The 26,549-nt window shown below is 47.2% G+C and overlaps 1 protein-coding gene across 2 annotated transcripts in view; it reads left to right on the plus strand.

Annotated features, from left to right (window-relative positions):
- The window catches only part of XPOT (exportin for tRNA), a 464,061-nt gene that overhangs the window by 21,989 nt on the left and 415,523 nt on the right, over window positions 1-26,549 (plus strand). For both annotated transcript variants that reach the window (XM_085653409.1, XM_085653408.1), the window contains exon 2: window positions 15,227-15,366. In XM_085653409.1, the coding sequence (XP_085509535.1) occupies window positions 15,307-15,366 (60 nt within the window). In that variant the 5' untranslated portion in view covers window positions 15,227-15,306. The remainder of the gene's footprint in view (window positions 1-15,226; window positions 15,367-26,549) is intronic.

The raw sequence follows: 26,549 nt of genomic DNA on the forward strand, positions 1-26,549 counted from the left end.
AAGAACAACTCAAAATGCTGGGGAAGAGAACAACATGAAAGAGACGGCTGGAAAAAACATGCACTCTGATTGAGTGCTCAACTAAAAAGAAAAAGTAGTGCTTGAAAAGAAAGCAGTAGAAGCCAGCCAATCAAAAGTGATGGTAAAGAGGAAATGCTCCATTAGAGGGACAAACACCAAATTGACAAGCTGGGACACTAATACGAAGCAGGAAAATGAATGACGGGAATGCCAACCAATGGTTAACATTGAGTGGGCTTCAAGCCTCTATTTTTCGTACGCCCATAATATGTCTCTGAGCAGAGATGCCTTATTTCACTAAGGTGGAGGCATTTTTAGCCAAAAATATAAGCACTTTGTATTTCCATAAATCTGGACCTTTCCTTTCACTGTGAATGCGTATTGAAAGATTCCGCTTGTTGTGTTTCCCTATAATTTTCTTGTTCGCTTTCTTTCACTCCTGGGTATTTACAATGTGGTACTGGTGAAGATGTATGGTCTGAAGGACATTTATGCTTTAGTGCGAGTGGTCTGACTTGATTGATTGAATTTGATTTTACATACGCCACCAGTGGCTTCTTAGCACTAAAAGACCTGGCTCCATAGTGACTAAAAGCAAAAGAAAATAACTAAATCGTTAGAACAGGAAAGTTTTGATAGCCTTCCAAAAAGTGAGAAGTCAGTCAGTTTTACAGATCTGCAGTTGGTGGCACTATTATATCACTCTCTCAATTGTAGAAGGAATGATGATGAGCCTCCTAGCCTTTTCTGACCCTTGGCTCTACCCAGAAAAGTTGATGACTTTTACCTGCTAGACTTCTAGCCGCAGATTTTTTACCTTAGAAAAATCCCCAGGCGTTAGACTAGATCCAGAAATGTTCGAGCAGTACCACTGTGCATCAGTAGTGGTGTTGTTCTGCTTCATGTCGGTGTTGTCCGCGCTGGAAGTGAAGTGCGTGGTGCCTATATAGGCACCACCCCAGCGCTCTGATCTCAGTTCTTTTCTTTCAGCGCAGGTCCCGAGAGAGCTACCCCTGGTCATTTTTTAACTGACGTCTTCTCGACTTTTTTCTAAAAGCCAACTGGCTATAAACCATGTGGTGCTTGTTACAGGAAGACACCTGTGACAGATTGTAATCTGGTTTGCCTTTGGTGTTTGGAGTGGGACCACAACTTCAAGACCTGTGAGGACTGCTGCACCTGACACTCATGATTCCGATTGCGCGGAAGGTCCCGGGACTGCTCGTGGAGCCGCTTCAGACTATCATCGTCGCACTCCAAGTCGTCGGGTAGGTCCAGCAAGAGAAAGAAGTCAGAGGTCTTCGACTTCTCTGCGCTGGTCCAAAACATCGGACGAGGCACGGGACGCTGCACACTAGACCTCTCTCTGCTGTGGAGCATGTGTCAGGGTCAACTCCATGTCTCCAGAGTTTCCCGGAGCTACCCTTCACGCAACGCAAGGAATTTTATGAGGTCATGCACCTCATATTTGAGTGGCCCAACCCCTCTGGAGCGCCTTAGGAGCCCCAAGAGGTTCATGAGGGGCCACTACTGGTTTTCCGCTGGCAGATCTGCCCTTGGTACCACTCAGGCCCCTTGATTGTATTTTGGAATCTGGAGCGGCATTGCTCCTGAGACGGCTACCTTCCTTGGCACCTGCTCCTGTGCTGTCGCTCCCGGCGTTCATACCCAACTCTGACACTGAGCCGGATAGGCGTCGTACGATGCAGACTCCAGCCCGACTGGTACCATGCCTTCCAAATTGAAGCTATTGCCTTTAACAGACCAAGAGAGGGTGACGGTTGGGAGGGGTCTGAGGACCCTAATGGTTACCACCATCCCCTAGATGAAAATGAGGGACAACTCGTATGAGGAATTAGTGGATGCTAGTGCTTCAGACACCTCACTAGACACTGGCCAAGTCTCTCCCCCTACTTTCGCTATGGGGGAGGGTGCCTCTTTCGCAGGGGGATTGAGGTATTGGACCTTACGTTGTCTCTGGAGGCAGTCAAGACAAAGGTTTTGTCAGTGTCGCATCAGCTGGGAGTCCCGATCTATTAACCCTTGCTCTTAATCAATGAAGGCCTCCTAAATGTTCTGTGTGGGGCCTGGTCTAAGCCCTGCACAAGGGTTGCTGTGCATAGGAAAATTGCCCACTGCCATCCCCCCATTCCTAGGGACCTCTGTTTCCTCACCCAGCACCCCACCCCAAAGAGCTTGGTCCAAGCCTCCCCATCCCGTATAAAACCTGGCGCATTTCAAACCATTCCACCGGACTGTGAATCCAGAAGGCTGGGTACCTGTGGTAAGAGAATGTTCTCTTCTGCTGGCCTCGCACTGTGAAACCTGTGTGCCTTTTGGGCCGGTACACCCACACTGTGTGGCATTCGGTTGTGCAGGTGCTGCCCATGGTCTTCAAGGAGGCCCAAGCCATACTCTCCCAAGCTATTGCTGGCAGGCGAGATGTAGAAAAGTTCACCATCAGATGTGGACTAGACATGACTGACTCGCTGGGCAGAGCGATTGAATCGTCTGTAGCCATTAAACGCTACACCTAGCTGAGAACCACTGGCTTTTCAGGGGATGTCAAAACTTTTCTCATGGGCATGCCCTATGATGGCTCTCGTCTTTTTGGCGAAAAGACAGAATCGGCACAGGAGCACTTTAAGAAAATCAGAGCTACAGCCTGATCCTTGGGTCTATCCATGGCCCCTCGCCAACAATAGTCTGTCTTTTGCCACTCCTGTGGCTACTGGAGGGGCTACCAACCACGTCCGTTCTGTCCACACACCGGGCTTCGCTGTATTTTTGTGACCGTGTCTCCCACAAACCGTGTTGGAAAACCAGCTAGAGGTCGGACCAGTCAGCCACAGCCGCCAAACCCCTTTTGTTTGTCATTATACCAGCATGGACACCCAGTGGGAGGCAGGATTCGCCATTACCTGGACCACTACAAGTCTATAACATTGAACAAGTGGATTTTGCAAATTGTCCCGAGTGGGTACTCCATCTACTTTATGGAAACTCATGCCACTCACTTGTGACCGGCTGACTGAGGACCATCTGTCTTTACTCTGTCAGGAAGTGTTAACTTTTTGCCCAAGGGAGGCATTGATTGGATGCTGGCATCAGAAGTAGGCCACAGTTGCTATTCCTGCTACTGTTTGGTGGCCAAAAGGATGGAGGCCTTTGTCCTATCTTACTCCTGCGCCTCCTCAACTTCTTGAAAAGTCAGAAGTTCAAGATGCTCACCTTAGTGACGGTTATGTCTGCCCTTGACCCTGCAGATCAAATCGTAGCATTGGACTTGCATTTCCCATATTTACACATTCCCGTCCTGCCTGCCGACAGCTGTTATCTGTGGTTCATGATAGACTAAGAGCACTTCCCGTTTGTCGTACTCCCTTGTGGCTTCACCAGCGCCCCTCGGGTGTTCACCAAAGTGATGGAAGTGGTCAGCATACTTGCTAACGTTAGGGGTTCCAGTTGTAGGAAAGTGTCCTTTTTGTATGGTCATCTCCCCACACTTTTTGCCCCAATGCTGATGGTTATAATAACTATGAACGTGCACTGGAGCCTGCTAACCAGGCCCAGTGCTTTCTCCCTAAATCTGATACATGTGAATTGGTAACCCCAATTGGCAAGGACTTTAACACCTTATAATATCCTGGTTAATGGTACCAGTGGTACCCAGAGCATGGCAGTTTAAGGGGTCATCAGGGCCTGAAGCACTGTTTGTGCCACCCTGAATGACTTGCAACAAAGGACAAAGAAGAGACACTGACCTTACAGCTGCCAAGGCTTGTTAGTGGCCAGTCTTGCTACCACTACCTTAATTTGACGCTGCAACCTGAGGGTTGCAGCACCTTCAACCGACCACCTCAGTGGCCCCGTTGTTGACTTTTTGTATCCTTTTCCTCGCCAGCACTGTCTAATTGGTAAAACCAGCTCCCCCGCTGCTCCCTCTTCAGCACCGGGGACAGCCAGTACAACTCTGCACCCGGGATCTATGGGCCAGGTCAAATTCAACCGACTGTCATGGCCTGGTCCTGGGACCGGCATCACCTTACCCCCTAGTGTGTTACACGCAACTCAACCTGCCAGTTACTGATTTTCACTTGTACTTTGCAATGCTAAGGTTCTGCTGAATTTACCTGCTCTGATTTTATTTTTCCTTCTAAAATCCATAACTTTGGTTATACTCATTCGATCTGCTTTATTTTTATAAGTTGGTGTCAGATTTCTATCAAGCCATGCCAATTACTTGTCGTTCATGTTGGTACTCTGAAGTGCTAAATGCATGTTCCTCTAGTAAAGTTTACCTCTGGATTTAAAAAACCAAAACAATGTAACTCTTTTTTTGGAAATCCCTTAAAACCTGGCTGTTTTTATTTTTTTTTGTCTCGAGTGATATCCTAGTATGCCTCAGTCCTATTTCCGTTTATTGCAGTCTTATGTCTTCACTGTCTCACTAGTGCCAAGACGCCTACTGGAATTTGCGTGCTTTTTAACATTTTCATTCATTCATAGCCTGACTGCTCTGTGCCACACTACCAGGACTGAGCTATGGATTTATTAGAGTGAATCCAAAGGACCTCTTTTGGGGCATTGTGAGAGTATTGCATAGTCCAGCCTAACCAGCATCACTGCATAATATTCCACTTTCCTACACCAGTCTCCTGCCCACCTTGATGATTGGTTGTTGAATGCGGGCTCATTCCAGGGAGTCCTCTTCTACCTCCTGACTATGGCAGACCTCCTGCTTTCCCTGGTGTTCACTATCAGCGTGCAGAAATCACACACAAATCTCAGACGCTCCCTGTAATCAGAGTTGTTGTGGGCACAGTTCAGTTTCGGGCCTATTCTCCCGAATGGCGAGTCCAGGATATTCAGTCTATGATACCGATGTGTCAGGCTGTGTCCTGCATTTTGGTGAGACTGATGCTGAGGCATTTGGGCCTCATGGCCTCCTGCATCCTGCTAGTGACATGTGCCTGTTGGCATGTGTGGACTCTGCAGTGGGACCTGAGGTACCAGTGGGTACAGCATCTGGGTAATCTCTCGGATATGGTCCAGATCTCGTGGGGAACTGCAAAAGACCTGTAGTGGTGGCTGGCAGACCACGATTGGGTCTGCTGCAGATCCCTTTCCCTCTCCGTTCCCCAGCCCGAGCATACTGTAGTAACAAATGCATCACTCTTGGGCTGAGGTGGCCACCTGAGAGAGGTGGCGATCAGAGGACTCTGGTCTATGATGGAGTTTTGAATCCTCGTCAACATGTTGGAGCTTCGGGCGATCCGATTGGCATTGAAAGCTTTCCTTCTTTTTAGGTCTCGCCTAGGCAGCGCGCATGCGTTGCTCTAGGAGAGGGCCTTTAGCAATCGGTCTTCACTTTTCAAGCACTCTCAATCGTGCTTGTGGTGGCATCCACCTGGCGTGAGCGAGCAGCGGCGTGGCCACGTTAATTACAAACAGCGCGCCGCTTCTCGCTCACGCAAGGTGGATGCCGCCACAAGTCCGAGGGCGAGTGCTTGAAAAGTGAAGACCACTTGTTCACTGTTATTTCAGGAACACAGCGTGCGTGTGCCTCCTTCCGTAGCCCTTTGTTTCTTTTATTTATTTAAAACTATTGCTTGCAGTAAGCAGTGAGGGCTACTGCAAGACTTGGGTGGTTCGCGCTGTAACCGCATTCATTTCATGACATTCCTCCTTTTAATGAGGTCAAGCCTGCATAGTGTTGCTTGTTTTATTTATTTAACTAGTGCTGCAAGCCTCTGTTGGATTACTGGCAGCAGTGCCTTTCGTTTGTCAGTTGTAGATAGGCAAAGGCATTCCGAGGGCGCCCGCTCCGTGCACTTCTCCATTCTCTCCCACTTGTTTTCTTTTGGTCCTGCGTGGTTTGGCGTCGCACAACATGTAAGAGATTGAAGTTGAATAACGCTTTTGAGTTTCTATTTTATTTGAAACAATCAGTCGTAATCGAGGCATTCCGAGGGCGTCTCGTCCGTTCTGTGCACTCTCTCCCCCCACCTCCCGCTGGTTTATTTGGTACTGTAGCCAGTCTACACGCGTTGAAACCGTAACTTCCATGGAAAGTGTTTTTTTCTTTTTCCCTTCAGTTACCAAAAACTAAATTGTGTTCTATGTTGTGCTTGCTAGATCACAGTTTGCCACTTTGGAGCACTGCAAAGAACGCATATTCCCACAAGTCAACTCCCTCATGTGCGCGCGTGTTGGCAGCCATACCCACAGTGTGTGTGTAGGTAAATGTATGGATTACATTACTGACACTCACTAGCTCTCGCACATCTTAGATATGTGTATAACATGCCTCTGTAGATAAAAGGAAATGGAAAGTTTCAGCAAAATATCTCACTATTAGGTGACGTTTTGTAAGTGCTGTATTAAATATAGTTCATCCGTATATATGGGGTCCATGTCATCGGTGCCTGGTTGGTCGAGAGCTGTGGGCCAGTAATTAAGTGGCTCCTGAAATGCTGCTTCGTTGTCTAATGCCCTTTGGGTTTCGGCTTGAATCACAATGACTTACAGGGGTTGTTGTGTGAACGGCGGTTTACTTCCCACTGGACTATATATTAGAAGTTCTGTTTTCTTAAAGGAGGCATCATCTTCTTTGTCCACAGTTTTCATTAAATCCATTCTTTTGTGTTTCACAGCACGAGTCTCAATTTGAAATGAATTATGATAATATACAATTTTTCTTTAGATTTTGAGGAATTTACTATATAGTAAACCAGCATAATGGTCAGACGTTATGGGAAAATGCAACGTTTGTAATGTGCGATTGACCCGGGAGAAATTCGGTTTTTGATTTTTTTTTTTTTAATGCTGTCACGGAAGTACACTTAATGCCGTTTTAATAACATGTTGGGCAATTATACTATTGCTGTAAATCTGAAACGCCGTAGATGTCTCAGGCACTGTCACAAATAATAATATTAGTGGCTATTTACATGATCCACATTACAAACGTATTAATTTGCAGGAGCTGGTTTTATAGGTGGCATGACCAAACTAGATGGTTCTCAATTTCTCAGGCTAGAAGGATGAAACCTTGCATAGCCCGGCCACTGGCCAGGTCTGTGGATGGTCTAAGTGCTCGTCAGTTTCGGAGGTAAATTAATCTTCTAATTGACTGCATTTTTTATTTTACCAAGAAGCCATAATTAATGCATGTCATGTTCAGTCACAAACTGTAGATACTGCTGCACTCGGGTTTTGCTCTGCGTGTGACTTACATCCTGAAAGCCACAATTAGTGTAATCACTTGGATTAATGAAAAACTGACAGGTTACCAAAAATACATATCCCTCTCTCAAATATCGAACAAGTGAACATGCGCCTGAGATCTAGGCCGCGTCCCCATAGAAGCCTTAAGCATAGTCTTTCCGTGCTTGTGACACACAGTTACACGTCTGAAGATTTATTGGCAGGCCAGAACAGCTGGTAAGAAGAGTAGAAGTCTGCTGAGATTAGTGGGATACACCCCCACAGTATACTTCAAAAGCATGCAGTTTTCAGGCAGTGAGTGTTTCTTTCTTTGACGATCTACCGTTTTTGCTTGTTATTGGGCCAAAGTTTTAAAACTCGAAAATACTTTTTTACCCGAAGTGGTTTGTTACTTGTTAGGTCGAGGCCATATAGTGGCTCATCAAGAACACAGAGCGGCTTGGAGTCCACCCATTGCTTACCAGCACAGCATCATTCAGCGCAGACAGATCATCGCTCAGCGCCAACACAGGATCGCTCAGCGCCAACACAGGATCGCTCAGCGCCAACACAGGACCACTCAGCACCAACATAGCATCACTCAGCACCAACATAGAATCACTCAGAGCCAACGTAGCATCACTCAGCGCCAACACAGCATCACTCAGCGCCAACACAGCATCACTCAGCGCCAACACAGCATCAATCAGCATCTGTGCAGCCTCTACTCCGCATCAATCAACACCACAACAGCACCATTTCAGTACACCACCACCAGCGCAACCCCACCACAGCATTAGCACAGCACCACTTCAGCATAGGCGCAGCTCACCTCAATGCCAGTGCAGCATCACCTGAGCACCACCAAACATCACTTAGCACCACCTCGGTATCACTCAGTACCACCACCTCACAAACAAACCACCTCAGTGTCACCAGTGAAGCACCACCCCAGCACAGCACCATTTCAGCACCACCATATCAGTGCACCACCGCCATTGCAGCCCCACCTCAGCACCAGCGAAGCCCCACCTCAGTTGCAATTCAGCACCAATGCAGCACCACCACAGCATCAACACAGCACCAACTCCGCATCTCTCAGCACCACATGAGCACCAGTGTAGCACCACCACCTCAGCATCACTCAGCACCACCAGAACGCTGCCTTAGCATCAGCACAGTACCACCTCATCAGTGCACCACCACCAGTGCAGCACCAACCCAGCATCAGCACAGCACCACCTCAGCATCAGCCCTTGGACCAACAGTGCAGCCCCACCTCAGCAGCAACTCTGCACCAATGCAGCACCACCTCACCTTCACTCCGCATCACCAGGGCACCAGCTCTGCTCCACCTGAGCACCAGCACCACCTCAGCATGACTCAGCACAACCACAGCATGACTCAGTACCACCACAGCATCAGTACAGCACCACCTCAACATCAGCAAACCATCCCCCAAGTATCACCACAGCACCACCTCATCAATGCACCACCACCAGCGCAGTACCAACTCAACACCAGTGCAGCGCCACCCCCTCATCGGTAGACCACCATCAGTGCAGCCCCACCACAGCACCATGTCAGAAGCAACTCAGCACCAACACAGCACCACTTCAGCAGTAGTGCAGCCCCACCTCAGCACCAGCGAAGCCCCACCTCAGTTGCAATTCAGCACCAATGCAGCACCACCACAGCATTAGCACAGCACCAACTATGCATCACTAAGCACCACCTGAGCACCAGTGTAGCACCACCACCTCAGCATCACTCAGCACCACCAGAACACCGCCTTAGCATCAGCACAGCACCACCTCATCAGTGCACCACTAGTGCAGCACCAACTCAGCACCACCTCAGCAGCAACTCTGCACCAATGCAGCACCACCTCAGCATCACCTGGGCACCAGCTCTGCTCCACATGAGCACCTGCACCACCTCAACATGACCCTGCGCAACCACAGCATAACTTAGTATCACCACAGCATCAGCACAGCTCCACCTCAACATCAGCAAACCATCCCCCAAGTACCACCACAGCACCACCTCATCAGTGCACCACCACAGCACCAACTCTGCACCAGCGCAGCGCCACCTCCGCATCAGTACACCACCACCAGCGCAGCCCGACCACAGCACCACGTCAGAAGCGACTCAGCACCAACACAGCACCATCCCAGCACAGCAGCACCAAAGCATCACTCTGCACCACCTCCGCACAAGCACCACACCACATCAGCACCACCTCCTCATCAGCACAGCACTACCCGAGCATCACCACAGCACCACCGAGCATCACCACAGCACCACATCAGCTCAGCAGCATCTCAGCATCAGCACAGCACCACCTCCTCATCACCAGTGCAGCACCAGTGCAACACCAGTGCAGCACCAATGCAGCACCAGTGCAACACCAGTGCAGCACCACCTTAGCACCATTGCACCACCACCAGCACAGCCCCACCTCAGCACCAGCGCAGCCCCCACTCAGTAGTAATTCAGCACCAACACAGCATCAGCACAGAATCACCTGAGCACAGCACCAGCTCGGCACCAGTGCAGCACCACCACCTCAGCATGGCTCAGCACCACCCCAGCATGACTTAGTACTACCTCCGCATCATTCAGCATCACCAGAGCATTCCCTCCGTACCAGCACACCTCCATCTCAGCACCACCTCAGTCTGTCTTTGGAATCTGGCATCTGTTGAGTCTCACCTAGTGTCTGTCCGCTGCTCGTGTTCAGGTAATATTACCAACCTCCACCCTTCCGTTGATTATTCCACCCTCCCCAACAAAAAAAGCTATAACAAACGAGCATTAGAACACGCACGAAGAATTTGCCAGCATTGGAAGGAAAAAAAAAACAAGAAGACATTTTTTATGCTAATTCTATTTTTAATAGGGTCGTTCAGTTGTATGTAATGTCCTCTTGGTTATATATAAGGTAACAAAAATGCTTAGAACACTTTTTTTATTGTAACTTTTCAACATGCCACACTGCTCTATAACATAGCTTAAAGACATTGGTAAAACCAATAGCTTTGGCTAAACACTTATAAGGTCCCAAAGGCGAGACCTATTGGCTATGCCAATGCTTGTTCTGTTAGGGGAAGGGTGGTGCAGTTGTTCACACATCACCGCCATGTGGTACTGCAACAAACCGTACAGGGTGGGGGGTTGTACACCCTTTGTCAAGAGGAACTGCATCTCTGGACATGACTGGAACATCAGGGAATTTCCCTGGTGTTTTAAAATGTGGGGGGCTCCCTGAACGCCTAAGCAAATGAACTCAGCCGTCAGTGTCTAGTGTATCACAAAAGGCAGCCCTGAGGTGGTGCAAAGTCTCTTTCAGGAGTGGGAGAACCCTGATTAGATCTGTTCACCATCACCAATATCACGCAATGACAGTAGTTCTACATGCTGGAGTTTCCAAGGCAGCTCTCTCTCTTTCTGTCGGAGATGCTTTCCTTCTCGAGTGGAGCTCCGGCCTCCTGTACGTCTTTCTGCCGATACCAGAGTTGTCAAGAAAATCAGGAAAAACCCAGCCCGAGTTATTCTTGTGGCTCCAGATTGGGCACAGAGAGTCTGGTATCCTTAACTTCCTAGCAGGAGCATCGGTCCTCTGATCAGGCAACAGGAGAGGGTTCTGAACCCAAACCTGTTCACCCTCCGCCTTTATGCCTGGAGATTGAGCGGCAACAATTGACTGCTTTCAACCTTCCGCCCGAAGTCTGTGAGTTTATTCTGGCAGTCAGATGTCCCTCCACCAAGACAGTATACAACTACCAGTGGGACAAATTTGTAGCATGGTGCGCATCTAGAGATATTGGCCCTCCTTCTGCACCGCTATCCCAAGTTTTACTGTTTGTTCTTTTTCTGGCCCAGCAGGGCTCTACTCTTGGCACGGATAAAGGTTATCTGGCTGCCATTTCAGCATTCTTGCGGTTGCCGGAACAACGTTCTTTGTTCTTAAGTCACCCGTTGTGATTAGGTGCCTGAAAATACTACAACATATGTCCCGCCTCCCCCCAAGTCATCCATCATGCCAGAGTTGGATCTTAACCTGGTCTTTATCTAATTCATGTGCATGCCCTTTGAGTCGCTACACAACTGCCCACTTCGCTTGCTTACTATCAAGTTGGCTTTTCTAGTGCCCCATAACATTGTCCAGAGGGTCAGTAAACTGCACCCTCCTTTCACCCAGACAAGCTGGTTCTTAGGTTATTGTGCCTCCTACCTTCCAAAGGTTGTGACACAGTTTCACATATGGCAAAACATAACCATGCCTACTTTCTGTGCTCCGCCTCACCCTTCTAAAGAAGAGGAGAAACTCCAAGCATGGACCCAAAAAGTGTGCTGCCGTTCTACCTTGAACGCATACAAGAGTTCCAAGTGGACGATCAGCTCTTTGTAGGGTATGGTGGGTCCAAGAAAGGGAAGGAAGTGTAGAAACTGACCTTCTCATGATGGATAGTGCTCTGCATTAAGATCATACTACTTCACTTGAATGCCGCTTTCGACACTGTGTCCTACACAACTCTTTTACAAGTCTTACATTCTAGGGGCATTGTCGGATCAGCACTTAAGTGGCTGTCAAGCTTTTTGTCTAGTAGGAACTTCCAGGTCTTTTCCCCTATGTCAAGCTCGAAGACCCATGCTTCCCCGTATGGAGTGCCTCATGGCTCTATACTCTGCCCATTACTTTTCAACATCTATGTTAGCCCTATGGCTACTACAGCTGAAGAGGCTGGGCTGACCATAAATTCATATGCGGATAACACCCAGCTTATTTTCTCTTTATCTCCCAAGGAGACTTCAAATATGTCCTCTCTTCAGGTAGGGCTGCAAAAGATAGCTGACTGGGTGCATATAAATAAGTTGAAATTAAATGGAGGGAAAACGGAACTCCTTATCATCGGTGGAAATAAAGCTCTCTGGGGTCCACAACATTGGCCACCTCAGATGGATGATCTCCCCATCCCGTCACAAGCGGTCCGCAACCTCGGGATAATCATTGATGACCAACTGTCCATGAGACAGCAAGCGGTTATGGTCGCCTCAACCTGTTTTTAAAATGGCTCAAAAAAACCCTTTGGATGCTTCCACCTCCCACGCAAAAAACTGTTATCCAGGCTCTGATCGTGTCCAGATTGGACTACGGTAGTATTTTGTACTTGGGCGCTAGCAAGGAGGTGCTTCGGAAGCTGCAAGTGGTCCAGAATTCTGCGGCCAGACTTCTTTGCCAGCTACCTAGAATGGCCTCCATCACAGGGCCACTCCGCGACCTTCACTGGCTTAGGATGGAAAATCGCCCTAAATTTAAAGCCCTCTGCTACATGCATAGGATCAAAGCGGGTACAGCATCACACTATCTTAGTGCCTTAGTACACCCGTATCTCCCTACGCTTCTCTTGAGATCCTCAAATCAGTTAAAATTTCAAGTCCTCCGGATCAAATGAGCACGTATGGGCGGACGGTCCCTTGCTTTTTTAGCTCCCTCTCTACGGAATTCACTCCCTTTACAACTACGCCATGAAACTGTCTACCTTAAATTCCGTAAAGGCCTGAAAACGTGGCTGTTTAACCACTAGAGTTCTGCCCTTCTCTTTCTTGCGCGCCACCGTAGTCGCCGGGAAACCTCCGGGTAGCTATTGCGCCATATAAATTTTATTTAATAATAATAATATGCATTGGTCGAGATGCAACCCCCTGAGGGTTTGCATTCTCATTCCACCTGGGCCAAGGCTGCGACAACTGCATTAGCTCACGGAGTCCCTGTCCTCGACATCTGTCAGACAGCAAGATGGGTGTTTTTACACGCATTCACAAAGCATTACTGTCTGTATGGTCAGGCCCGTTGTGATGGGCTCTTTGCCCGTTCGGTCCTATGTTCTATGTAGTTTAATGCATTTCGCAGACCCACCTCCATGCAGGTATAGTTTGGGTATCTTGTCTAAGGTAAGGAATCTGCAGCTAGAAGTTTCTATCAGATGAGCAAGTTACTTACCTTCAGTAACGCCCCATCTAGTAGAGAGACTGGTCTCTACAGATTCCGTACTGACCCTCCCATTCTCTCCGCTCTGTGAACGGATTCATTAGGGTCACCCTTCTGAGGGCCTTAGCAATACACACACGTATATCAGCATTCTTCGTGGCTATGCGCTGCTGACATGGAAAGTCATAAAAACAAAACATGTCATCGCAATGGGGTGGCGCCATTTTAGGCAGCGCAGAGCCAAACACCGACACCTAACGGCATGCAGTGGTATTGCTCGAACATGTCTTGATCCAGTCTGACACCTGGGGATTATTTTAAGGTAAGGAATCTGGCTAGATAGTCTCTACCAGAAGAGGCGTTACAGAAGATAAGCAACTTGTTCTTCACTGCCCTGCGTCAGTACCTCACCGTGCTCTGCCAACAAAAGCCTCATTGCCCAACACTGCATACTCCTATTTCGTGAATCATGCTGCATACTCATGCAGACTCTAACATTGCTTACTTGTGCCGCCTCCTTGATATAACTGCAAGTGTCAACTCCTTAATGTGCCCATCAGTACCTCTTTTTTACACGGCCCTATATAGCTAACTCCTCCCACTACTTAAGTATGCAAATTCCTTAGACTGTCCACTTTGGCTAGGTTCTTTCACTGGCCACTAGTGTCATCTTCTCTCACTGTCCATTAATGCTGGCACCTCCACCTGCTCACCAGTACAATTTTCTCACATTCCCCTCATGTGTGCATCATGTCTTCTGCCTCTCATGCTTTCTGCCCTCTTCCATTTCATTCTTTTATCCTCTCTTTCCTTTCACTCATCCTCCTCTTCCTCTATGCCCCGAACCCTGTTCTGCCCAACACCCACCATCCTCCATTAGCAGAAGGGCATCTATTGATGTTGTTAACCAATCAGAGAAACAACCAGTGGGAAGGAGGAGGCGAGTTGATATTGCTAAGCATCCCCCTGCATCTCTTGGAACTGTGTAGAACAGACTATTATGAAAGAACTAGAGAGTACTGTACTGACACCCCTTTATCTGTATTCTCTATTGAGTCCTAAACTTATTACCACAGCTATACTTTGAGAGTGATCATTTCCTACCTTAATGCTCATCTAGCCAGCCAATGCATGTTAATGTACGGGAATCATGCCACATTCGACAACAGAACTCTGTACATGATGTTCCTAGAAGCAGTTTGTATCCTAATCTTTATTAAAAAAAAAAAACAGTGAATAGATGTCTGAGACTTTATAGGGTTTTAGGGTGCTGGCTATTTACTGGAGCCCTTGTATGTGCCCTAGGACAATCATGATTGGGCCTGCATACGCAATATAGTTATTTTAAGGGCTAGGATGAGTACGACTGTTTGGAGTATTAGATCAAATAAAAACAATGGGTAAATATATATATATATATATATATATATATATATATATATATATATATATATATATATATATATATATATATATATATATATATATATATATATATATATATATTCATATATATATATATATATATTTAGCATTATTCATTCTAATTCGACCAGCTACCATATTATATAGCTTCGGAAGTGTCTACAGTTCTTGTGCTATTTTCTGTCCTGATATTGATACTCAAAAGCTTTTTGTCTAAACTCTTCACACACAGCACTATAAAGAGTGCGCCCTCTGCTTAAGTGTAATTATGAATGCTCGATTGTTAGGCCGTATTTGTCTGCTCCTCGTACACTTACCAATGCTTATTTGGATGACCCTCGGGATTTAAAAGGTTAAATGCCAGTCATTTCTTATCTGTGTGTGCACTTTAGTAATGCTGGCCTATTTGCTTGATTCACTTCACCCTACCTGCGTATTGTTATGTGTACAGGCTCGCGCACACGTTGGTAAATGCGCATGCGTGATGCCTGTTTCTGCTGACCTGCATCGTCATTGTGCTAAACAGAGATTGTGTTTCTCCTAACGTTGCTTTTCTGCTTCTTTTGTTGGCAGATGTCCACAGTCCATGCGGCGAGAGAATGGGGAGACGCTGTTGAGAAAAATAGGAAATTTGAACTCTAGCAGTTGCAGCAATGGATGAACAAGCCCTTCTGGGGCTGAACCCAAATGCTGATGCGGATCTGCGGCAAAGAGTAGGTTTCCCTTGTTTCATAATCCGGCTATGGTCGTCCATTAGCACCCCTCTCTAGCCTCCATTTCCTGTGAATATTTGAACGAAAAGTAGCTGTTCTTTTGCTTTGAAAAATGGTTATCCTTATCCCAGCAACTAATCCTAACGGTCAGCTTAATCTAATAAATGCTCATTTTGTGGCAGTTTAAGGGCAAGTCTGGCGGACAGAAAGTGAAGGTGTGTTCCTCAATTTTCCTTGGCCCTTAAACTTGCTTTGTTTTACAAAGACATAACCCAGACTAAAAGGCCAGTATTCTGCATTGAGACTTTCAGGCAATACAGATGTGTTTAAATTATGAAACAATATGTATTTGATGATGCTTTGTTGGGTAAATGATCTAGCATGCTATCGTGTTTAAGTGTTTCAGGAGAATTTTTACTTGTAGATGTTGGCCAGTCCCACTGAGACTTAAGCGGAGCTAGTTGCATTAGTGAATTCTGATTATAGGGGCTTGTGCATGAAATTGTTTGATAGTGACGTGAATGCTTGTTTCTGAAGTAGCTTAATGGGCAAAACAAAAAGCCTCCTAGGCATGAGAAGTGAATCGTGTATAGTTCCTGGGTTGTGTTTTCATAACCACCCTGCTTTCTATTGTGACTACTGGGAACACACTTGTAGGATCATTTGGTCAGAGCTATTTATAAAAAAATATTTTTTTTAGATATTGGTTTGACAATTAGCCAACATGCATGGCTTTGGTGCCTTTAGTTAAATGGGAGACAGTCACTGAAGAGTATCAAGGGCAAGAAACACTCGGACTCTCACTGGTGGTTAATAGTAAAAGGTTGACATTGTCGGAGAGCATGGATCCAGCCTCGCACTGGACTCTATGGACCCATCCTTAATCACAGATATCAGAATGGCTAATAGAATGCTGGTTGGACCAGTGCAACCACTCCAATAGCCTCATGTGTCAACAGACATTCTTCCGAAGCATTTCAGGACGCAGTCAACGATCTCAAGGGGTTAGAGTTTGAAAAGCATCTCCTGTGACCAAGATCGTCATCCTCACAGCATCACTTGCACCGTGGGCCTGCATCTTTGGTGAGCTGCTTGAGGTCCTCTTGCCACTCCAATGCCAGCGGTCTGAGGGTGCTCATGAGGGTCTTCCTTGATTTCGGCGGTCTCCGCTGATTGCTCGGGGCCTGCTCTGACTCCCCTGCTTGTGGCGAGTCACCTGGACCTTGCAGGTCCCGACACTGCACCTTTTTCGCTTTCCACGTTGGTTGCGATTGCCAAGGCTTGTTGGTGCTCCAGACGGACACCGACCCCTCAACTCTTGACATTCGATGTGGGACAGCTCGTGAACAGCTCCTGGTCTTCCATAGCATCGCCTAGTCCGCACAGGTGCAGCTCCAAGGTCACCGTCTGCTCTCCTGCAGCACCCAACATCGGTGGGCATTCGTCTTCCGTGCCTCCTGGTCACTCTCGAGTAGCGTAGATTCTGTCCGATCTGCTTGCAGGTACTTCTCCTGAATCCACCTTTGGGTTCCACCGGACACTTTCACCTTCTCCAGCAGTGGCATCTTCCTGAAGTCCTCCATTGTATTCGACGGCGGTTTCTGACGCCACTTTACACCTATGCACCCGGCTTCCCTGGTGTAGGTATCCTGGTTCCTAGGGTATCCACGGGTGGCTCTCCAACCTTTTGTCTTCCACAGGGTTTCTTCTGGGTCCACTTGGAAGAGTAATTTTTCTTTAAAATTGCAATCACGACTTACCCATTGACTTGTATTGAGCCCGCGGTCGTGTTCCTGGTTACTTACCTCGGGTGGTTCCTTGGGTCCCTGGCACGTCTACATCTTCTGGGTCTAGTCTCGACTTGAGTAGTGGTTCGCATACTACTATTTTAGTATATGGTTTGGTCTCCCCCTGGCGACCACTGTGTATTTTGTGCTACTTACCTGTTTTCTCTGCAAAGTATTATGTGCATTGTGTATATCTCCAGGTAGGAGATATTTGTATGTGTTAGTGAGTGTCTTACTTTTTAGAACTACACTGTGTGGTTCTTTTTCACTTAATCTATGCATACAAGATTACGTTCTGGTAAAACAAGATGCTTTACACTCCTTTTGGACTAAGCCTGAAGGCTGCTCTCCACAGCTACCACTTAGAGAGCTTTCTAAGGTTGTCTAAGACCAGTAAAATCACCATAAGGGTTGTCTGGATTGGTGCAGGGTGCCCACTCATATAAGTGTGCACCATATACTAAGCCAGCTTTCCACAACCACGCCTGCCTTTGCCACGCCTGCCTTTGCCACGCCTGCCTTTGCCACGCCTGCCTTTGCCACGCCTGCCTTTGCCACGCCTGCCTTTGCCACGCCTGCCTTTGCCACGCCTGCCTTTGCCACGCCTGCCTTTGCCACGCCTGCCTTTGCCACGCCTGCCTTTACAAAGATATTTGTTGTAAAGGCATGTTTGCTAAAGAAATATGTGTTGTAAAATCCAAACAAGAGTATCCCAGCTACTCGCCCATTCAACCAGATCCATACGAACCACCTGGAACACCCTCTAATCGCACCCCGAAAACATTTAATACTGCTTATTTCCATAGGCCCCAAAGCAGGCGTTTTGTCATTTCCAATCCAGGCCCAAAAATACCCTTCCTGTGGATCTATTTCTTCCAAACAAATCACAGGCACATTAGACATCCCTAGCCATCAGTGACGGAAGGCGTTTTCACCTGGAGCAATTGGAACCCCCAAAAGTATTTCTCAACAACCTCAAAAACGGTCCCATTGGATAACCTTGCAAAACGCACCTTCACAAACAATTGTGTTTCGACCCCTTCTGCTGCATCGATCCTCTTGACACTTGGAGGGACTGTAGTCTTGCTTATCCCCAAGTACCTCACCAAGCCCCATCCCGATCGAACCACGGGAACATTTACGACTTTTGACCCAAAGACCCCACCCATTGAAATACAAGCAAAACCCATCCAAAACATGTAAAAAAACCTCACGAAATCTCAGCAGAACCTCGCCAACTCCTATATGCACGAAACTGAAATGGGCTCTGAGCCCTAAACTTGGGGAACCCTAGCCCACTCCAACCCTAAGTCCTAAAAACTACCCTGACTTCCCCCCCCCTGCTCCCTGAAACCAACCCCCCTCTAAAAATTATATTCCCCCCCCCAAACCAGCTCCAGCCCCTCTTACCTGTCTGCGTCAAGCCTTCTGCCCCCCTTCCAGTTCCTCTCCCCGCCCATCCATCTAGACCGGGCATTGCCTTAACCATGCATATGTGTGGTTAAGGCAAGTGTGGTTCGGCTTGTGGGAAAATGGCACATGTGGCTGAGCCCGTGATGTAAAGGCTGTTTCCCTGTAAAAAGTTGTCATTACATGTTTTGGGGAATATATTTTGACTTGGGCCTGGAGTTGCTGTCACAGTTTAAAACTGGTTGTATATCGAAGTCTTCCAACAAATCCTCCCTGTTTATCTATAAACAACATACAATGAATGTCCTTCACACTTTTATTTACACCATATACTCTTTGTGGATTCTGAGCAAAAAAACGTTTAAGTTTTAACATTCTAGTAAACTTGGAGATCTATTTGAACATCCGAAAAATCGCAATAGTTAGCGGGGCAAAAGCCCAAACCCTTTTTGAGTACATTGTTTTCAGCATTACTTGGTGTGTGTTCACAATCAAGTTAACATCTTTAGGAGAGTTGACTATGCCACTGCTCATGCCAGTTATTTGTTCAGTTCATTTGCTATCTTGTTCGGTCCCATGGATTTGCATTTGTTTTGTCTTGTTTTTCCCCGCCTGCCCCTTCTCCTTGTTTTATGTATGTAGGGTTCTGTTTCAGGCTAATTCTGTATCTTTCTAGCTCATCTAAACAAGCATTTAAAATGCAATAGGTCTCGCCTTTAAGTTAAGGGGCGGAAGGGGGCGACCAGCTCAGCAGCTTTCTTAAAAACCTTCCTCCTGCACCGCCGCTCACTTTAATGCACCAGTGTGTGCGGTACACCCCTGGGCTGTGATCTTGGAGCTGGTGCTTCCCGGTCCCTTTCACTGCCGTTTTTCCTGAGCCCGCTTCCGAAGGACCACTGGACGCAACAAAACCACTATCTGGCGGTGCTGGAAACTTTTCTGCTCTAAAAAGGCAAAGAAGATTGTTACTCCGAGGAGAAACCGAAAGAGAGAAGAGAGGTGCTCACTGTATATTATTGGCCATGTGTGTTTCATATGTTTGTGCTCAGATTAGTGGACTGCCTACAGGCTGCACAGCCTTGCATACTACACACAGGCGTCTCTGTCTGATGTTCCTTTCCGCAGAGACTGGGCTGACCAGACGTCATCCACCATGCAGGCTTCTGTGATTGGCTCACTCGGTTCTTTCTCTACCTTCACTTTCTGTATCCTCCCTTTTCTCCCCTCTCACCGCCGTATCTCTTCTTCATCCTCTCTCCTTTTTTGCCTCCTCTCTCATCCAGCACTCCTATCTTCTTCACTCGGTCCTCTCTTCTTTACTTCTATATCACCAAACTTTAGCTGGTTGTCTCAGACAGCATTGTGCAAGAGGTGCGGCGCAGCGGCTAGGGTGCCTGACTCTGAACCACAGAGTTCATGGTTTGATCCCCGGCTCCAGTGGCAGGTTAGCCCAGCACCCTGTGACTCGGGGCAATAACTTGCTTATTCTTCCCGACGGCGCCCAGACACCTCTGTCGGAGGTAGAAAATTCTGGCATTTACATCTACATTGCATAAAGAGCTACATATTGTCTGTGAGCCAGCCCCTTGCTTGTGATTGCTCTAGACTGTTTTGGTTCCTGTTCTTTATTGGATGGTTGTCCTCCCTAGTCTTCTGTTTGTCCTCGCTCAGAGTATTTCCTCTTTACAATCTTTGGATTGGCTCAGTTTTATCCTTCCACTGCTGATGTCATAGAACTATTTCTAAGGGTTAATTTCTCATTGATCACTCAATGGGAGTGTGTGTCCTGCTCCTGCCTCCGGCTCCTTTGCAACTAGAGCACATTTGTACACTTTCCTTGCTCCCCCAATCTCTTCCACCCCATCTGTCTCCTACCTCTCTCCCTCCCTCCGAGTACAGTGCTATCTCTTTCACTATCACCTCTATGTTCACCGCGGTGTGAGGAAGACCTTGAGCACCACGCGTGTCTCTCCGTGGATGAGGATGGATGCTCGTGAATCCTCTGTGGGATACCAAGCGGTGGACTCGGTGATGCCATGGACGTTGACCTGCAAAAGCTTCTATAGCAACAAGCATTGACAATGTAATAGGTCTCGCATTTAATGAAGTCAAAGCCATTTGCTTTGCTATACAATACCATTAGCAAAGGAAATGGCTTTAACTTAATCAAAGGCGAGACCTATTGCATTTTCAATGCTTGTTCGTTTATAATTTGGAATACAAGACGGAAATACCTCGAATCTACAGGCAAAACATTTAGTCCAAGTTAACCAATCACGGCTGAGGTGGCGACCCAAAATGTCATACAGAGGAAGAGAGATAAATAAAATGCATGTACAAACCTCAAGGTCTCCCCTGTCCAGAGCAAGTAATTCATTAGAAGAATGTGTTCTCCTTTCCAAACTGAACTCTCTAATCCACCCCTCCCCCTTTCACTCCGTCCACCACAGCCCTCGTTATTATGGTTGTCCAAAGTCCACAGAACACCATGTTTCTGCCCCGGGCGTTCATTTAATAAATCCGTGTATTCTGGGAGTTTTGCTCAAGGTACATTCAAATTCCACCAACAGCCAAATAACCATGATTTAGAAAAGAAAGCACAGATGGCATGATCAGACAACCCTAGCCATTAAAAGTCTGCGATTGTAAGTAGTCGAAAGTACAGGTGGAAAAAAATACAAGTTAGGAACAATTCCTACATACAGTGTGACAGCGGGATACCTCTGGGTGCAAGGGTGGTGTGTGTGTGTGTGTGCTTCATACAATGGGACACCTCTGGGTGCAGGGTGGTGTGTGTGCTGCATACAGCAGAACAACTCTTGTTGCAGGGTGGTGTGTGCTTGCCACAGCAGGACATCTCTGGGCACAGGGTGGTGTGTGCTTGCCACAGCGGGACACCCCTGGCCGCAGAGTGGTGTGTTTCATCATACGACGGGACACCTCTGGGCGCAGGATGGTGTGTGCTTCATACGACGGGACACCTATGGGTGCAGGGTGGTGTGTGCTTCATACAACGGGACACCTCTGGGCGCAGGGTGGTGTGTGTTTGCCAGAGCGAGACACCTCTTGGTGCAGGGTGGTGTGTGCTTCATACAGCGGGACACCTCTAGGCGCAGGGTGATCTGTGCTTGCGACAGTGGGACACCTCTGGGTGCAGGGTGGTGTGTATGCTTGCCACGACGGGACACCTCTGGGTGCAGGGTGGTGTGTGCTTCTATAACGGGACATCTCTGGGTGCAGGGTAGTGTGTGTACTGCATACAACGGGACATCTCTGGGTGGTCTGTGCTTGCCACAGCGGGACACCTCTGGGTGCAGGTTGGTGTGTGTACTGCATACAACGGGACACCTCTGGGTGCAGGGTGGTGTGTGTACTGCATACAACGGGAACCCTCTGGGTGCAGGGTGGTGTGTGTGCGCTTCATACAACAGGACACCTCTGGGTGCAGGGTGGTCTGTGTTTGCCACAGTGGGACACCTCTGGGTGCAGGGTGGGTGTACTTGCTACTCATGCTTAGGTTTATCTGTAACCAGGGTCACTGGACTACGCAATCCTGCAGTCGCAGTGTTTTCAGAATAATTACAGATTTAAGAAATAATCTGCTATTACGTCATTTGCAGATTTAATAAAACGTTTCTAGCTGAAACTGAATTAAAAACATAAATACATTTAAAAAAACACAAACACACACCACACGCACAAATGCCCTTTGCAAGAAAGCTAACTTGCTCCCTTTTTAGCAGTCTTTCAGTGTATATTAAGGTGTTAACTGCTGCTAACTAGGGGTACATTTTTTGTCAAAAGGAAGAAGCCAAAAGCGCTAGCGCGGATAGAAAGAAACAAATTAATCCAAGGCGTCATCAAGATTCCAAACATCCTCAGGCTGAACAGCAAGGGGAAAGAGAGAACACATAAAGAACAGGAAAAGTCACACTACTACAACCCCCTTTACAGATGCTGAACGCATCGGAAAAGAGTTGCCCCAGTTAGTAACCCTTTCCTTGTAGAAACATTGATGAAGTGAAACCTTCACTCAGACAGCTTTAATCTGTGTCAAAATGACAAAATAGTGAAATTATACTGCCACACAAAGCTCTGCATCCCACCGCATAATTTACCTTTTATTTCTGCATCGGTCAGTCAACCCCGCCACATCATTTGGGCCTCCATTGCCACATAATTCCAGTGGTCCAGCCATATAGTTCTAAGGCCGCATGTCGGAGTGTTGCCACCTTCCTCTCTGTTAACACACGTTTCCGGTCGTGAACTTTACCCTTGCAAATCATAGGTAACAGGTGGGCTAGTTGAACTGATGTCAAACAAGACCGCATTTCCCAGAAGGCAGTGACCTCAAAATCTGAGTCCTGTAAATATCGTGCCCTGATACTGTGGATACAGGTGGCAACCTTTCCCGAATTCTGGGTTTTTTCTTTCAGAACCCACTGTAATTTGTTTGAAGTGAAAATACAACTCCCAGAAAACACCACACCTTGGCTTAAAAAAGTCGCCCAAGAGGCCTCCCGCGTTTTACCTCCCGAGCCAAGTGACGTCATGCCAGTACACGCTGCCTCATAAATCTCTGGATGGAGTGTGTGCCGCACGTGGCCTTGAGTACATAAAACTTTGCTCTCGGCCCGGACAGTACCAAGAGGGTACAGAAGGAGAGAGTGAAAGCTGTGACTTACCTCCCGCTCCTCTCACTGCTCCACCTGCCTCTCTCTGGCTGCCAAGCGCCTTCTTCTATATAACGCTCACAAAACTAACCCAGCACCTACCTCCCAGATGCAAACAAGCTCTCGGCATTGCGCAAAGGCAGCCGCTTGTTTATAATTACATCGCGCTTTCACTTAAAGTGAAAGCGCAATGCAATTATAAACAAGCGGCTGCCTTTGCGGCCCGTCATGGGACGTGAACGGCTCTTTAAAGGGCGGACAGAAGATGTGCACGCGGGGACTGGCTTTACTGGCGGCGAGAAAAAAAGTTCCCAGAGTGTCACGCCACCAGTAAAACATCTTCTGTCTCGTTTGTCTCCCCGCGTGCTGCTGGAATCGTATCGATTCCAAAAGACCTCTGCATGGCAGAGCAGCGCATGCGCTGCTTTCGCCAGGCCGAGACCTAAAAAGTGGAGGAGCTAAGTGAATTGAATGTAGGTTTGTATGTACCAGGTGATGCCTCATCAATAGAGCAGACATCAGAACTGTCTCCACTAGTCTGTCTGGCCACATCTTCCTGCTGTGCCTTTTTCTGAATAAAGGCTGCCAGATCAAATCTCTTAGCAAACGTATGCACTTGGCTACCATTATTGTCGCGATCATCCCTTGCTATTTTTACATTTTTCTGTCTTAATCCACATTTTGATGTTTTTGTATCTCATCCTTAAGGATGGCATTATTTTTATCTATTTTATCTTCAAGGTTTAAATCGACAATTTCCTTTTGCAGTTTCTGTATATCCTCTCTGTTTGGCGGATTTTCTCCCAGCATGTACCACTAGATTATACATCATCATACCCGGTCATAAAAACCAGCACAAGGGTAAACCGGTGCTCTCATATCGAACATAGCTTGGTATTAAGGTGGCATTTCTGTAAGAGATGCAACTCTCCCCCCCCCAGAGACATGTGTGCGTATGTCTTGACATGGAGGGACAGCTGCTATTTTTCCTAGTATAGTTCATATTCCCGCAGGGTATGCATGCTGATACATAAGGGTATCCCCATTACACATAAACTCAGCTTTATAGATGGGGCTAGAGGGGTATGCGGGGCTCGGAAAATCCACTCGACCGCTTGCATTTGCGAGCAAAATTTAATGAGGGCGAGCTGTTTTTAGGTTCTACAAGCCTTTTCTGGCGAGTAGGAAGACAAACTAGCTTTTGTCCTCAGTCTCTGAAAACGGAGCAAATGTGACAAGATAAGATTTAAAGGCATTTTTATTGCTCACAAAGTGAATGAGCAATAAAGATGCCTTTAAATCTTATTATCTTGTCACATTTGCTCCGCTTTCAGAGACGGAGGTCAAGTAGGTTGCAGTTAGGTTGAGGAGATTTTTCAAGGTACTAGACCTGCAGGACTAGTACCATTTTTGGGTTTTTTCGAGGCCTGGTTATGTTATTGTCTCCGGCTTACTGGCAGAAAAGCGAGTATTAATCATCAATATCTATGTCCGTAATGGAGACTCCCCTCATCATGAAATCTCGGCAGTTATTGGACGGTTGGAGACCTATCTAGTGCTCCCCGTGGTGCTTTAAACATGGCTCACCATCTGTTAGTGCATTCCACAGGCTCTAACAAAAGTGGTAAGCCCTGGGCTTTGTGCGTTTTTCAGGATATTGTCCACACTGTCAATCGAGCAGACGTGTGGAGGCTGCTCAATGCCACAGAGTCTGAGCTCGGATGGACTATTGGTTTGTGTGTAAAGTTGCGGCCCTATGGCTGGCCGATGTCACACAGCTCCATCGTACCCTATTGGACCATGTTCCAGTTAAGATGGCACTGCAAGTGCCATACGGAGGGGTGCTCTATGAGACAGTGACGCTTTCCTGACAATGCTCTGCATAATACATTTTTACTTCACACTCAATGCTAGGCCGGTAACCACACAGGCCACCGTATTGGAGGACTTTAAGGCTTACAAACGTGGAGTGTGCATCGCCAAACATGTAGGAGTACTCCGAGGCATTCGCAGCTGCCCCAGCCGCATTGAACTGGAGCTATTGGATTTAGACAGAGAATCTGCGCGGTTGGTAATTGAATCCTGCTTCCACCGTCGGTCCGTCCTAATGGATACTTTTTGGGATCGTGTGGGAAGGGAGGTGGGATACTTGGGTAAATACATATGGTGAGGGCTAGCGACCAGGCCGCTTGGTATCATGGTTGTTGAGCCCTAATAAATCAGTGATTACATGACAGAATTGCTAACTGTCAAGAGTGAGGCACTGGTTGATAATGAAAGCATAACCTGTGAGCTTATGCACTACTATCAGCAATTGTATACCATTACCAAGCAAGTAGAGGGTGAATACACTACAATTACGGATTACCTATCCGAGTTTGCTCTGGTCTGGCTGATATAGGGCCAACATCAATTTTTGGCCAATTCATCTCATGTGAAGGAATTATTGAAGAGAGACACTCTAGATGGGTCAAAAGCCCCGAGGCTGGATGGTCTCATGGGTAGTTGCTACAAGGCCTACAAACACCTCATCGCCCTACATCTTTTAGAGGTATATACAGAAGCTCTTGAGTCCGGAATTCTCCCACCTATCTTTATAGAAGCTGTAATAATTGCTTAAATCCAGCAAAACAGCACATTGATGCACGTCATAGCGCCCACTAGTTTCTTAATAAATTAACAAGATTTTAGCTAAATTAGGGGCACAATCTGCAGACCTTGCTTTGTTACTGGCTAAACGCCTCTTGACCAGGCAGTAGAAGTCTGCTAGTGTGCCCACTACACCACAAATGAGGGAGGAGGTGGACGGTGGGGGTTGGCGGAAGGCACAGCTCTATTTAGAGAAGAAAATAGGGGTTTAAGTGAAACGCCAATAGCGAAGGAGTGGGATGCATTGCTAGAACAATTTTAAGCCCAAGACACCTTTGATAACTAATTCCTTCCCCACCAGGGAGTCCAGAACTATGTGTTAATGCAGTGCACAGGTGACACTGGCAGCACCTTGCCATCTTAAAAACCCAGTGGAGAACACTCCTGAGTACACAGATACAGAAATTGCATACGCATATTAGACCTTGATTGAGTCACCCCGTTATTCCAGGATCTTACATATGATGCTGAAACAGCAATCATAACTATGCTAACACGTTATCAAGCGAGTGCCTGTCCTACTGGAGATGCCCAGTTGATGGGGGATTTGGAGGCTTGAAAGGCTTTGAATAAGGCTGTGTGTAGCGATGATGGATACCGGTTACCATCACAGATGTAACACTGTGTTTCCTTCACTTGATTACCATTTTAAGGTCTGTGACTG

Source organism: Triturus cristatus, chromosome 4_1 (genome assembly GCF_964204655.1).
Source record: "Triturus cristatus chromosome 4_1, aTriCri1.1, whole genome shotgun sequence".
NCBI classification, from domain to species: Eukaryota; Metazoa; Chordata; class Amphibia; order Caudata; family Salamandridae; genus Triturus; species Triturus cristatus.